This window comes from Leptonychotes weddellii, chromosome 8, assembly GCF_054177405.1.
Source record: "Leptonychotes weddellii isolate Sample4059 chromosome 8, ASM5417740v2, whole genome shotgun sequence".
Classification (NCBI taxonomy): domain Eukaryota; kingdom Metazoa; phylum Chordata; class Mammalia; order Carnivora; family Phocidae; genus Leptonychotes; species Leptonychotes weddellii.
This window is the reverse complement of record NC_138376.1, coordinates 24,625,012-24,637,437: the sequence shown is the minus strand read 5'-3', so window position 1 is coordinate 24,637,437 and position 12,426 is coordinate 24,625,012. Positions and strand designations below refer to the sequence as shown.

The 12,426-nt window shown below is 55.3% G+C and overlaps 1 protein-coding gene across 2 annotated transcripts; it reads left to right on the top strand.

Annotated features, from left to right (window-relative positions):
* Nucleotides 1–6,221: 6,221 nt before the first annotated feature.
* On the top strand, nucleotides 6,222–12,426 carry MLN (motilin). 2 transcript variants are annotated; one of them, XM_006743686.2, is made up of 4 exons: nucleotides 6,222–6,338; nucleotides 8,132–8,248; nucleotides 11,401–11,509; nucleotides 12,280–12,426. In XM_006743686.2, exons 1-4 carry the CDS (start codon nucleotides 6,222–6,224, stop codon nucleotides 12,285–12,287), a joined length of 351 nt encoding a protein of 116 aa, XP_006743749.1. In that variant the 3' UTR covers nucleotides 12,288–12,426. The 2 variants fall into 2 exon arrangements, with proteins under 2 accessions (XP_006743749.1, XP_081684137.1); XM_081828011.1 differs by lacking the exon at nucleotides 12,280–12,426 and having other exon boundaries at nucleotides 11,401–11,713.

Genomic DNA, 12,426 nt, shown 5'->3' with positions numbered 1-12,426 from the left:
TAGTCGTTATATTAGGCTTCTTATCCACCCGTCTCTCCATTTCTGAAGCACTACGCCTGATAGCGGAAAATACACCTCTGAGGACCAAGGCACCTGACAGAGAGGAGGGAGAAGACATTCTCCTGGTGAGACGCTTCCTAACGGGCTGACCCTCGCGATCCGCAGCCAAGAGGGGCACGAAGGCGAGGCCCCTTCCTCCTTGCAGCTTGTGACCCCAGAGCAGAGGCCACAGCAGAGCCCCCCACTAGTCCACATTCTCCTCTGTGTTATAAGGAGTAGCTCCCCGGGGACCCCGATTTGCCTTTCTTCCAGACCAAACTGCAGATATCACACTATGCCACTGCAAATTGCTTGGATCAGAAGTACTGAATCAGAGGAGAGCTCCAGGATAATGCTATTCACGCCCAGAAAATTGATCCCGGATTATTTACTGTTTCCAGCACCTCCCTTTTCCCCATTTCTCATCACGGGCCTGTCTCAGGTCCCCAGGTTCCTATCATTTCTCAGACAGAGTGTCTCTGGACCAGAGCCCGGACTGGCTCAGCAGAGGCAGGGCACTGGTCTCAGAGGGCTGGTGTAGAGGGGTGTTGGGGAGAAGCTTTGAATTTCCCCTTGTGCGTGGCAGACGACATGGCCCACCACCCACAGTCCTCCCCAGGTCCAGGTCTGGCCTCTCCAAACCCGAGAGCACACCAGAACAACCTGTGGTTATCGCAGTTGGTCCGTTCAGACTGGGTCATGCTCAGATACCTTGCAGGGGGCTGACTTAGGAGAAAGTGGCAGGTTTGTAGAATTTCTACAGGGCACTATTAAGGGCCTTCCCCAGCTGGAAACATCCACGTGCTCACTCATCAAACATCAAGTGGCAAAAAAGCACAGTGGACTCTGAAGCCAGACTCTGAATCCCGGCCCTGCCGTTTTAATAGCTGTGACCTTGGGCCCATTGTTTCACCTGTTTTCCCACCTGTAAAATGGAATAACATCTGCACCAGCCTTGGAGTGTTGTGCGATTTTAAAAAGCTGATACGCAGGATGTCTGGCTGTTATTTTTTACATATCAAGCACCTTCCATGCTCCAGATGCCGTTGAGGCCAAGGGTAAGCAAACTTTTTCTAGAAGTCCCAAATAATAAATATTTTCAGCTTTGTGGGTCTTAATGCCTCTGTCCAACTATTCGACTCTCTTGTTGTAGCTCCAAAGCAGCCACAGACAATAAACAAATGAATGAGAGTGGCCGTGTTCCAATAAAACCTTATTTACGGGCGCAGGAATTTGAATTTCGTATAAATTCACATGTCATCCGTATTCTTCTTCTTCTGATTTTTTAAATTATTAAAAAATGGAAAAACTACTCTTAGCTCACAAGCTGGATTTGGCCCACGGGCCTTAGTTGCCCTGCCCCTGGGCTATGTGTTAGAGATGCAGGTACCGACCTGTCCCCGCCACCCTCCCCCCAATAGGAGTCCATGGTGCAGATGGAGCCTCCTGGAGCCTGGGAAGGCGGGGGGCTCCTTCACTGCCCTCATGCAACCTTGCCCCCACCAAGGTCTGTGACCACATCTTAAAAGCCACTCTTGCATCCTGGGGCGGGGTGGGCAGTGGCATCTCAGTTCCAAGCCCCGGCATTTCAAGTTCTAATTCCTCTGGGCTAAATCTCAAAGACTGCCAAGACCCAGGACACGTGCCTAACAACAGTTGGTGATCCAGCGATCCAGCATGCTGGGGGAGGTCTGACCTGGCGCTGGAGTGGAATGCAGAGACCCTGCCGGCAGGAAGCCTTGCTTCCCCTGATTTAGAGGTTATGTGGGTTGGGTTTGAAGCATGGCAAACACTTGTTTCTTTCTGAAGGGAAAAGCCACAGCAAACTAAAGGACTGATGGGGGAGGGGTTCCTGGACCAGAAGCAATCCCCATCTGGATGTCTGGGGCAGCCTCTCTGGAAGATGCTCCTGGCCAACAAGGTTCACCTGGGGAAATGGCCTCTGCTGGCCCAGACCCTCTGGACCTCACACTCAGCCTGCCCCCACCTCCCAGCCTCTCCTCTTCACCCTGCCCAGATGACTGTCCCTCACCCCTCATGACTTTCCAGTATGATGCATTTGTCATAAAAGCCCCTTCACGGCACCAGCAGGGCCCCAATTTCTCCCTCCATCAAATCCAAATCCTTCTGTTTGCTTGCTAAGGACCCCCCCACTCAGACCCCGGAATGACCCTCTCCCAACCCGCACAGGGGACCTGCTGTGACTCCCCCATCTTGTACCATCCTTTGCACACCTGTCTTTGCCCTGCACCCCAGAAGCCCCCACTCCCGCCCACTGCCACATCTGGCCACGTCCAGCCTTGACCCTGGTATAAAGAGACCTTGGGGGCGCCTGGCTGGCTCAGTCAGTAGAGCATGCAACTCTTGATCTCAGAGTAGTGAGTTTGAGCCCCACGCTGGGGGTAGAGCTTGCTTAAGAAAAAAGAGAGACAGACCTTGCAGTGGGGTCACAGAGGAGCTATTTAATTGTGCCTTAGTTTCCTTATCTGTAAAATGGGCGACATAAGAGCACCAACGTTATGGCATTGCCAAGGCTTAATTAGAACCTGCGCATCAAGCATTTCCCTGAGTGGTGTCAGAGGCGCCACCGTGTTTTCCAGAAATGAGAGCAGCAAACCCTGTCTGACTCCAGATTACATTCCCCTCTTCCCTCTTTAAATCTTCCAACTTACCATTTGAGTGACACAATACCATGAACTGTTCCTAGGTAAGGCGTCTCATCATCCCATTTAGGCTACAAACCTACAAACCTTCTGTACCACACGCCTTACACAGTTCCTTGGCTCCCACGGAACCCCTGGTGCTCCACAGCCCGGGTCTGGACGCCAGTTTCTTTTCAGTAATCGATCGAAACTGCCACACACTGCTGAGCCCTTTCTTTCTTTTGTGAGGGGCTTCGGGGGGAAGGTTGAAGACAAGTTATCCTTCCAATACAGCGCTCTCTTTGGCGGGCCAGCAAGAATCCGATCGCTAAAGAGCTGGCCTGGAGACGCTCAACAACATCATATATTTAAGTACCAAAGAAGAAAGGGCTTTGGTTAAAATGAATCTCCAAGCGGCAGCTGAGTTCTTTTGTTTTGTTTTTAAGATTTTATTTATTTATTTGTCTGAGAGTGAGCACAAGCAGGGGTAGTGGGAGAGGGAGAGGGAGAAGTAGACTCCCCCATGAGCAGGGAGCCCAATGCGGGGCTCGATCCCAGGACCCCGGGATCATGACCCGAGCCGAAGGCAGACGCTTAACGACTGAGCCACCCAGACGTCCCTGGCAGCTGAGTTGTAAGTGGACCGGAGAGTGCCATCTGGGTGGGAGTTGGCCTCCACCAAATCCTGACTGTCGCCCGAGGCAAAGGCCTTCCAGGAAGGCCCCAGAAGTCCACACGTGGCAGGCCCTGCCAGCTGTTTCCATGAGCTTCAAGAATCCAGGCTCCCCACCCAGAGCCCCCAAGGTGTGGCCAAAGGTTAATGGGCTCCCAAGGGAGGGCCGGAGGGCCCATCAGACCAGCCGGATACCAGATATAAAGACCAGTCCAATCAGCCAGATACCAGAGGACAAGGAGAGACTGACTCCGTCCCACTCAGACCGTGCTGCTGTGAGTAGACATAGAAGGGGGGGGGTGTTCCACATGAGCCCCAGGGCAGAACAATGGTGTGAGCAGAGCCAGCCCAGTCCAGAGATCTCCCCTGTGTCCCCCCTGCCACCTTCCAATACTTCACTAGGCTTCGGACTGAAAGCACTGAGCCGATTTCCAGAGTAGCCGGTTAAAGCCACACACAGTGTGAGCAAAAGCAGGACTGCCCCGAGGTACAGGAGCTGGAGGGAGGAGAGAGTGGGTACGATTCCTGGCAAAAGAGAGGCTGTCTGGGGTGCGTGGTGCCCTTGACTGCAGGCCAGAAACCCAAGCCAGAGCTCAGCGTGGACACAGGACCCCACGTGGCACGGAGGCTTCGCTCTGGAAAGTTAACGGTAAAGCTGGTCCCTAGGGAGATTGCGTGACGAGGCCAGACTCACCAGGGCCGGGGCTACTGTGGGAGGGGAGGGAGGAAATAGGCGCCCCCTCATCCAGAGCTGATGGCTTGAAGGCTGGAGCCCCATCCCTGGAGATGGAAAAGGGAAGTCAGTATCTCATCACACAGTGAAAAGCTCTCCCACTCCGAGCTCCCAGGAACACAAATGAATGTAGGTGACATGCCAACTGCCAGTTGGATCAAGAAAATGAGCAGCAATTGGATTTTGCCTTTTTTTATTTAAAGTTTTTATTGATTCTTACGGAGGGAATTAAATGAGAACACCAGAATGAAAAGGGCTCTGTAGCATCTCCGTGAAGGAAATGGGACGCCATAAATGTGACACATCCATCTCCACTGGGAGGAAAGTTGGGGCCCCACAGACTCCATAGGGAAAGGATAGGAACAGAGAGGGAGAATAGTGATTGGGAGCCCTCCATCCCCACCCATCCTCTGGTCTGCTCCAGATGCTCCCGCGGTCCCGGACAGGGACTCGGCTTCCTCAGAGGTTGCCTTCAGTGGGTGGGCGGTCTTCTGACCCTACTAGGAATTTGCTGGCATGTAGCTGGCATGGGAGGCTTTGGCTGTGTGGGCTCTCACATTCTTTCTCATGGAGTGTTAGCCAGATGGAGAGAGAAAGTAGGATGGGGACAGGAGGATCAAAAGAAGGCAGAGGGTCCTGCTTAGTAGAGGTGGCTTCAGATGACTGAGGAGAAGGGTCCTGGAGGAGAGGCGGGGATGCAAACCCATAGCCTTGAACAACTCTCTCCAGAGGGGTAATTGGGGTGGGACCTGCAGAGAAGCTTGGAGGCCAGTCCATGGCAGGACCCTCTCCTGCCAACAGAATCCAGGCTGCCCTAGGGCTGTGGGAGCCCCGAGCTGACTCCCCGAAGCTCTTTATCTACAACCCTATAATCACCCCCACACCCCCTGCCCCAGCGGCTGCCCCGATCTCCTCTCCTTGCTCTGGGGCCTGGCCCCTGCTCTCAGCAGTCCACTCAACACAGGAATGTTGGGGCCCAGATAGCATTCCGCAGGCTGCCCCCTGCCATGCCCTTCTCCACCTTCTGTGGGCATGGGGCCAAGCAGCAGGCCTCAGAAGCCAGCCTTCCAGCCCCCACCACCTTTGAATGAGTCTCGTCACCTGTCTAGGTCTCCTCCCCTCCCCAGATTGCACCTGCTCCCAGGTGAGTGCGCGGATCGTGTGGGAGAGGGCTTGGAAGGGGGCACCGTGCACCAGGGTAAGGAATCAACCGAGGTTGGCGCCCTCCCCCAACCCCTGCCACAGGACCACACGGACCCAGCCCAGAGTCTGCTCAACTGAGCCCATTTCCTAAGGCTTCGCTCTCCTGGGGGCACCACGCCCACCTGTTTCCTGGCAGGTGTCTGCGGCCCCCCTTCCTGCCACCAATCCAGAAACACCCACTTCCCGGGACCCAGGAGGTACCACGCATGCAAGCAGGCACCCCCAGCACTCACAGCATTCTGCAGCGGGGCGGGTGGGGGGTGTTGCAGGGAACTGATGTGCTCCCTGTTGTTTCTAGACGACAAACAGGCAGCTAACTGGAGCTCAGGAGAGTCTCGTTCCAGAGTTCTAGAGCCAGTGCTGGCCCCCAGAGGGGTGGAAACCCCACTCCCAGCTCTTGGATGCTGTCCCCTGCTGAAATTTTCCATTTAGCTCTGCCTGCTTCTGGGCAGAGTTCCAGCCCCTTCCTCTCCAGACCCAGGGTCTTTGCCTGGTGCTCTCAGGGAGAGCCGGGGTCATCTGGGCCTTGGCCCATCCCTTTTGTCATCCTCATCAGCTCAGGGAGCAGGGAGGGCTCAATGGGGGCACAATTCTGCTGATAATCTAGTCTTTCTTCTGAGACATGGGGTCTTCCCCACTTCATAAGCCCCGCTGGCCCTGGAAGACCTCAGCTGTAACAAAGAGGGGGGCTCACATGTGGAATGCTTCTCGCCCAGCGTGTGGCAGGGGCCGGGCCGCCTCTCCCAGGTGCTCGCTCACCACCCCCCACCCCTGGCCCTGCGACAGAGAAGGGGCTCTGAGCTCCTCTGGTCAAGCCCCCACCCGGCCCATGTCAGGAGAGGCTAAGCGGCTTGCTCAAGGTCATAGCTACAGGCAGGGTGTGCACCCTAAACCTGACAACGAGAGCTTCTTGTCGCTGTCCAGCTCCAGGATGGTGTCCCGGAAGGCTGTGACGGTTCTGCTGGTGGTGCACGTGGCTGCCATGCTGGCCTCCCAGACAGAAGCCTTTGTTCCCATCTTCACCCACAGCGAGCTCCAGAAGATTCGGGTAGGAAACCCCCCCGGCTGCCCGCCTCGCCCGTGTGGCCCAACTGACGCAGAGCCCTGCTCAGCACTCAGTTGGCCCTCGTCTCTCTAAGGCACAAGTGTCCCTTTGGTGAGCCCACGTTTAATCAGCTATGCCAGCCCCACTGAGGACAGCACGAAGGACCGGGACCCAAGCTAACCCCAGACTCCAGGTGTCTCCCTGCCACCTTCACTCCTCCCGAGCACCACTCAAAAGTGCCTTTTCCCGCCCCTGCCTGTCCTTCAGAGGAGATTTTCAATTAACAAGCCAATAAATATTTGCTGAGCATCTCTGCAGTACAAAGGGCCACCCTGGGTGAGAGGCCAGGCATACAAGGAGATCTAAGTACCTCCACGTTCAAGGAGCTGGCTCAGGAGCCAAGATACAAACACATGAAAAATTCACTAACAATAGAAAACAAGGGCGCTGTCAGAGGCAGGACATGATTAATTGCCCAGCAAGTGACGCTCATGGTAAGTGCTAAGTTCAGAGGAGGGAGAGGTCTCCGTGGGCTGGCGCATGTCGGCAGCCAACAGGGAAAGGGTGAGAGCAGAGCTGGGGGTCTTCAGAGAGAAGGAGGGGAACTCGGTGGGCCCAGAGTGGGAAAGAAGATGCTGCCCCATGGAGTGCTGGCCAGAGCCTCCTCCTCTTGAGAACCCAGAAGAAAACCAGTCAGTCTTAACAAAACTCAGGCGGCGGGGCCTCCAGAAAAGTGGACTGCCAGACCTGGTTCTCCTGCCCTCTACTTTAGATGTCAAGGGGTTCTGAGTATCTTGTGCAGATAGTTGATTCTCTCTAACCTGAGGTGATGAAGAGACGAGACTTTAGCGTCCCACCTGTCTGAGACCAAGGCTCCACTAGGGACAAATCCACGAATCAGTTTTCTGGGAGGTTGCGTGGCCCCTGGACTTACATGCTCTGTGGGGCAGGCTGCCACAGACCCAGTGAGCAGAGGCAAGTCTGGCCCCAGCCCCCCTTCATGGAAATGTGGAGGGGATGAGGCAGGCTCCCTAAACACACTTCCTCCACCACCAGAGGAGACAGCCCATTGTTCTAGAATCACCACGTCTCAGGCAAGGCCCAGAGCTGAATCCCAAGCGTGCCATTAGAGAAACCAAAGGAATGAAGTGCGTCTGATCTCAGTGCCCTGGGACCCGGCAAGCAGGACACCACGTAAGATTTGGGGCAGAAAGAGTCAAACTCAGTAGAACATAAACTAGCAAAATGGCAACCAAAGGACACTTTGCATTAATCCACTCAGTGGTTTTGCTCCTCATAATTGCCAGGCACCAGGATTTTTATGAAGAAGCTGCAATCTCCTTCCTCCATAATTCATCTCCTTGTCTCACCTCTTATAAATCATCTCCCAGGGACTCCAGTTTCTGGGCCACCCTATGGTGCCCTCGCAGCCTAGGCTGTCTTGCCACCCTTTTTATGGGCTCTCTGCTAAGAAAAACACATTTTCACACTTAATATGCATGAAGGGCAGCCATTATTTTCAGCATTTTAACTTAATTAACAGTAACAACCTGGGTGCGGTGTTGGAACGACAAAGGAATGGATTCTTCTGCAAGTTAACCTGTTGGTGGACAACTCGGAACCCTTTTGTGGCCATCGCATTTCCGGGACTCCTTGTTGTAGAGGGACCAGGGGAGAAGGAATTCTTTTGGCCTGTGGGAAGCTCAGGCCACTTAGCACCCTGGACAGAGACAGGCAAGTGCCATCTGGGCAGTTGAGAAACCGGGGTTTTGTTCGATTTTGTGCTCTGCCCTTAGGAAAAGGAGCGCAACAGAGGTCAAAAGAAGTCCCTGGTTTTACAGAAGAGGTCTGAGGAAGTGGGGCCTCTGGACCCTTTGGAGCCCACAGAGGAAGAAGAAAACCAAGTTATCAAGGTGAGCAGACAGGGTGACAATACAGAGAAACCTAGTCGGGGGGCGGGGAGTGGCTCCCCCAGCCAGCCACAGATTGTTCTAGGATAAAGCAGCGAACCAGATATTCAGGCAACCAGCCCCATCCTAGGAGAAAGGGAGACAGACACCAACAATGAGACAATAAACCATTTCAGGCACCAAATAAGGAGGGAGGATAGAGAATGATGGGGGCACTGCTTTGGCTGGAGGAGGGCTCAGGGAAGGCCTCTCAGAGGAAGCAACATTTATTTGATTTGAAACCAGAATGATGAGAAGGAGCCTCTCATGCGAAGAGCTAGAGCAAGAACATTCCAGAAGAAAAAGTAAGTGCAAAGGCCTTGCTCAGGAAGCACATGGTAGGTGTGAGGCCCTCAAGGCCAGGGTGCGCCGGGAGAGGACAAGAGGTTGGCAGGGCCTGGTGGTCCAGGCAAGATGTCTAGAAGGTCACTGGGGGTTCAAAGCAGGGAAGTGACCTGATCCGACTTAGGAAGATCTGAGCAGCACAAGTGGAGGCAGGAGACCAGTCCGGAGGCAGCTGCAGTCTCAGGGGGCAGGTGATGAGGGTGCCGGTTCTTCCCCCTAGCAAGGAACCTGGGAGACAATCACAGTGTCAAAACCCCCAGGTCAATGCTGGGTGAGGATGCGCAGACTGTCATGGCGGGAGCCAACCTTGAGCTTATCCAGGGCAGCTCTTTAATTTCACAGACTCATTTATCCAGGCAGTAAGTACTTACTGAGCCCTAAGTGTGGAGCACGGTTCTGGGCCCTGGGGATAGAGTGGTGAACAAAACAGATAAATCCTCTGAGCTCATGGAGCTCACACTCCAGCGGGGAGCCAGTAATGAGATACCAGAAGGACCAGCAACAGACTACAAATAGGATGAATAAACAACCTTCATAGTGTGGCCAGTAGTGACAGGTGCCATGGAGGAAAATAAGACAGAGAGTGGAGATGGATGAGTTGCAATTTAAATAGAATGGTCAGAGCAGGCTTCATGAGTACATGGTATTAGCACGGAGACCTGGAGACAGTGAGGCACTCAACCACAAAGATGTCTGGAGGAAGAGCATTCCAAACAGCAGGAGTCGTCAGTGCAAAGGCCCTGAGGCGGGAGTAGACCTGGTGCATTCTGGGAACAGTGAGGAGGCTGGAGTGCTTGGGGCAGAGGGAGTCAGAGAGAAAGTGGGAGGTGAGCCCAGACTGTGGACTCTGTAGGCTATTGTTTGGACTCTGCTTCCACTCTGCTGAGATGGGAGCCACTGCGGGCTTTGGAGCAGAGGAGGGACACGATCAGATTTACATTTTAAAAGAGTCTCCCCAGGGGCGCCTGGGTGGCTCAGTCCGTTAAGCATCTGACTCTTGATCTCAGCTCAGGTCTTGATCTCAGGGTCATGAGTTCAAGCCCCATGTTCAGGCCAGAGGACCTAGAAGGATAGGTTCGCCACTCATGGAGACGGTGAAGCCTCTGGTTGGCTGTAGGATGGCAGGAGGAAGGTCAGGAGGTCAGACAGGACCTGTGAACCGTAAGACGCCTGGTGGGCGATCAGGTGGAGGTGTTGCCCAGGAGGGCAGATATAGATGACTGGCCTTCAGGAGAGCTTAGGGCTGGAGGCATCCATGTGGGAAGCATCAGCGATTAGCTGGAATTTCAAGCCAGGACCAGGTGAGATCCTGGACGGGGTGTGTGTGGATGGAGAAGAAAGGGGGTCCCGGGACCAAGCGGGGGACACTTCCCTGGGAAGGGGAGTGGGGGGGAGGAGACTGATAGGTAGAGAGAGTGAGGGCCTTGCCAGGGTGATACAGCAGTCTGAGCAACACTGAGCTGGACTCCAGTCCTCGCGCCTCCACTGGACACCTGCCAGGGTTCCTCCCACCCCCTCGGGTGGCCGCAGCATGCTGTCCAGAGACAGGGAGCTCAGTCATGGCCCAGAGAGGGACCTCGGGGTTAGGGGAGTGTGCCTTCCCTTCCCACTCCTTGGGCTCCCCAGGAGGAGCTGGGAGTGACTGGTTCAGCTGGCAAAGGGGAGCTCGCCCGGAACTGCCCGCTACCTGCACCCCAGGCAGTGTAAGGCACGTGTTGCAGCCTGTGGAACATCTCAGGGAGGCTGTTCCTTCTCCCTAGAACAGGCTATACGGGTCAGGAGGTCCTTTCCAGATCATTCCCTCCGGCCTCTTCATTTTAAGGCGAGGACACTGATGCATAGAGAAAGGCATAGCACAAGCAAGGGGATGGCGAGGGCGGGGCTGGAGGCCGGAACCCACAGCAACCGGACCCGACAGGGGCCCTTCAGGCAGCCCCAGTCCATTGCCCAGCCAGGGAGCCCCTGGGACTCCTCCATCACAGCTCTCCAGACAGGCAGGGAGTCTCGGCTGGCGTGTGAACCAAGACCACTGAACCAGGGAGCTCTGGGGGTGACGGTAAGATCAGTCAGTACCCCCCAGTCCCCCGCCGGCTCAGCCACAACAACCTCTCTTGGTGACGAACCTCTGGATGGCTCCTCTGGGGTCTTTCCTGTGTTCCCACAGTACCAGAGAAAGTCTCGTCTGGTGGCACAGACCTTGGGAGTCAGGCCCCCTGGGTGTCACACTTTCTTCCTCTACTACTTAGTACCTGTGTGGCTTTGAGCAAGTTACTCTACCTCCTTGTCCTCAGGTTCCTCATCTGCAAAATGGGCACACCACTAGTCTCTACCTCATAGGATTATTGAGAGGCTTCATACACATAAAGCGTTTGGAATGATGCCCCGCTCTAAGGCTCCAGGTGCCAGCTAGCCTTATTCAGGAGGAGGGGGAGGGAGAGTTTCCTGCCACAGGAAAAGCCAGGGGGTTTCCTGCCGACCCCTCCCCTCCTGTCGCAGCTTCCCCACCAGGGGAGGTTTGTTGATTCTCCGCCCAGCAAGTCTTGGGTGACTTCCAGGATCCAGCCCCCTGGCTTGAGTTGGCCGGGGGAGCTGCCAGAATTCCCTGGCCGGCCCTGGAAGGCCAGAGGCTCCCGGAGGATTGATCAGGAAGAATGGGGCCACCGCAGAGCTGTGTGGCTCCTGGCAGTCCCTCCTGCCACCTATAAGGCACCCAGCGGTTAATGGCGCTCTCCGTGTCTTTTCCTTCTTGTTAACTCTGCCTTATTTCACAGCTGACTGCTCCCGTGGAAATTGGAATGAAGATGAACTCCAGGCAGCTGGAAAAGTACCAGGCCGCCCTGGAAGGGCTGCTGAGTGAGGCGCTGCTGTCCACCCAGAACGGTAAGGGGAGGCGGGCGCCTCTGCGGCTGGGGCCTGGCCTCATCCACCCCGTGTTCATATTACAGGAGCGCATCTGAGAGCCGTTTGCGGACGGCGATTTGTTTTGCCGCTTTGCACTTGAGGACATGAAGCTGTCTTCTCGGGAAAGGGTGCCCCTGTCTCTGAGGGGAGCCTCATCACAGAGGCTCTGATAGCTACTGGGGACCACAGAGGCCCAATTCCCCAGCCAGGGGCATCTCAAGGCCCTGCCCCGATGGCTCAGGCCCCTGTCCCGAACACCCTCCTGGCAGGAGGCCACAGCAACACACCCACCCCTCCCCCTGCTCCAGATACATTCATTCCCTCCCCAAAACACCACCAGGCTGGGCGGTTCCTCTGAAACCTTCTGGCCCCAAAAGTCTGCATTTTCTTCATCTGTTCTACAAACCCAAGTGCTGAGCTCCACTTGGCCTTGCCTGGTTCAAGGTCTGCCCAAGTAACTTGTGCAAAGCTAGGACTTGTCTGACAAACAGCCACTAATTACTTCTCATAGTCCCCAGGAGGAGAAGAGAGAGGCGGGGAGGAAGTGTTCGGGTTGGAAGAACCAGAGGTTAAATGACTCGCCCCAGGCTACAGAGAAAGCTAGAGGCAGAGCTTCCAGATGCCTGGCCAACCCTCCCCCTGGGGGTGCCCCCTCCTCCCTGGGTCCACAGGCAGGTTTAGAAGTCCGTTTCATAAGTGGACCTGCTGATGTTCCTGAGCTGCAAACCCCCGCTGCTTTTCCCCAGCAGATGAGTGACAGCCCGCTCCAGGTAGAAGGTGGATGAAAACCGGGAGCCCCCCTCCCACCCGAGGAAGGCCCCGAAATCTGCATGCCCCACAGCTGGGCTCCGAAGGAAAATGCTCTCTCCCAGGCAAGCCCCCCTCCAGCAAATAAA

What these genes read in the sequence shown, in the direction of transcription:
- MLN (XM_081828011.1), top strand. Translation starts at nt 6,222, where the DNA reads ATGGTGTCCCGGAAGGCTGTGACGGTTCTGCTGGTGGTGCACGTGGCT. An exon ending in GCGAGCTCCAGAAGATTCGG is followed by an intron (nt 6,339 to 8,131) that starts GTAGGAAACCCC and finishes CTCTGCCCTTAG; the next exon opens with GAAAAGGAGCGCAACAGAGG. An exon ending in AAGAAAACCAAGTTATCAAG is followed by an intron (nt 8,249 to 11,400) that starts GTGAGCAGACAG and finishes CTTATTTCACAG; the next exon opens with CTGACTGCTCCCGTGGAAAT.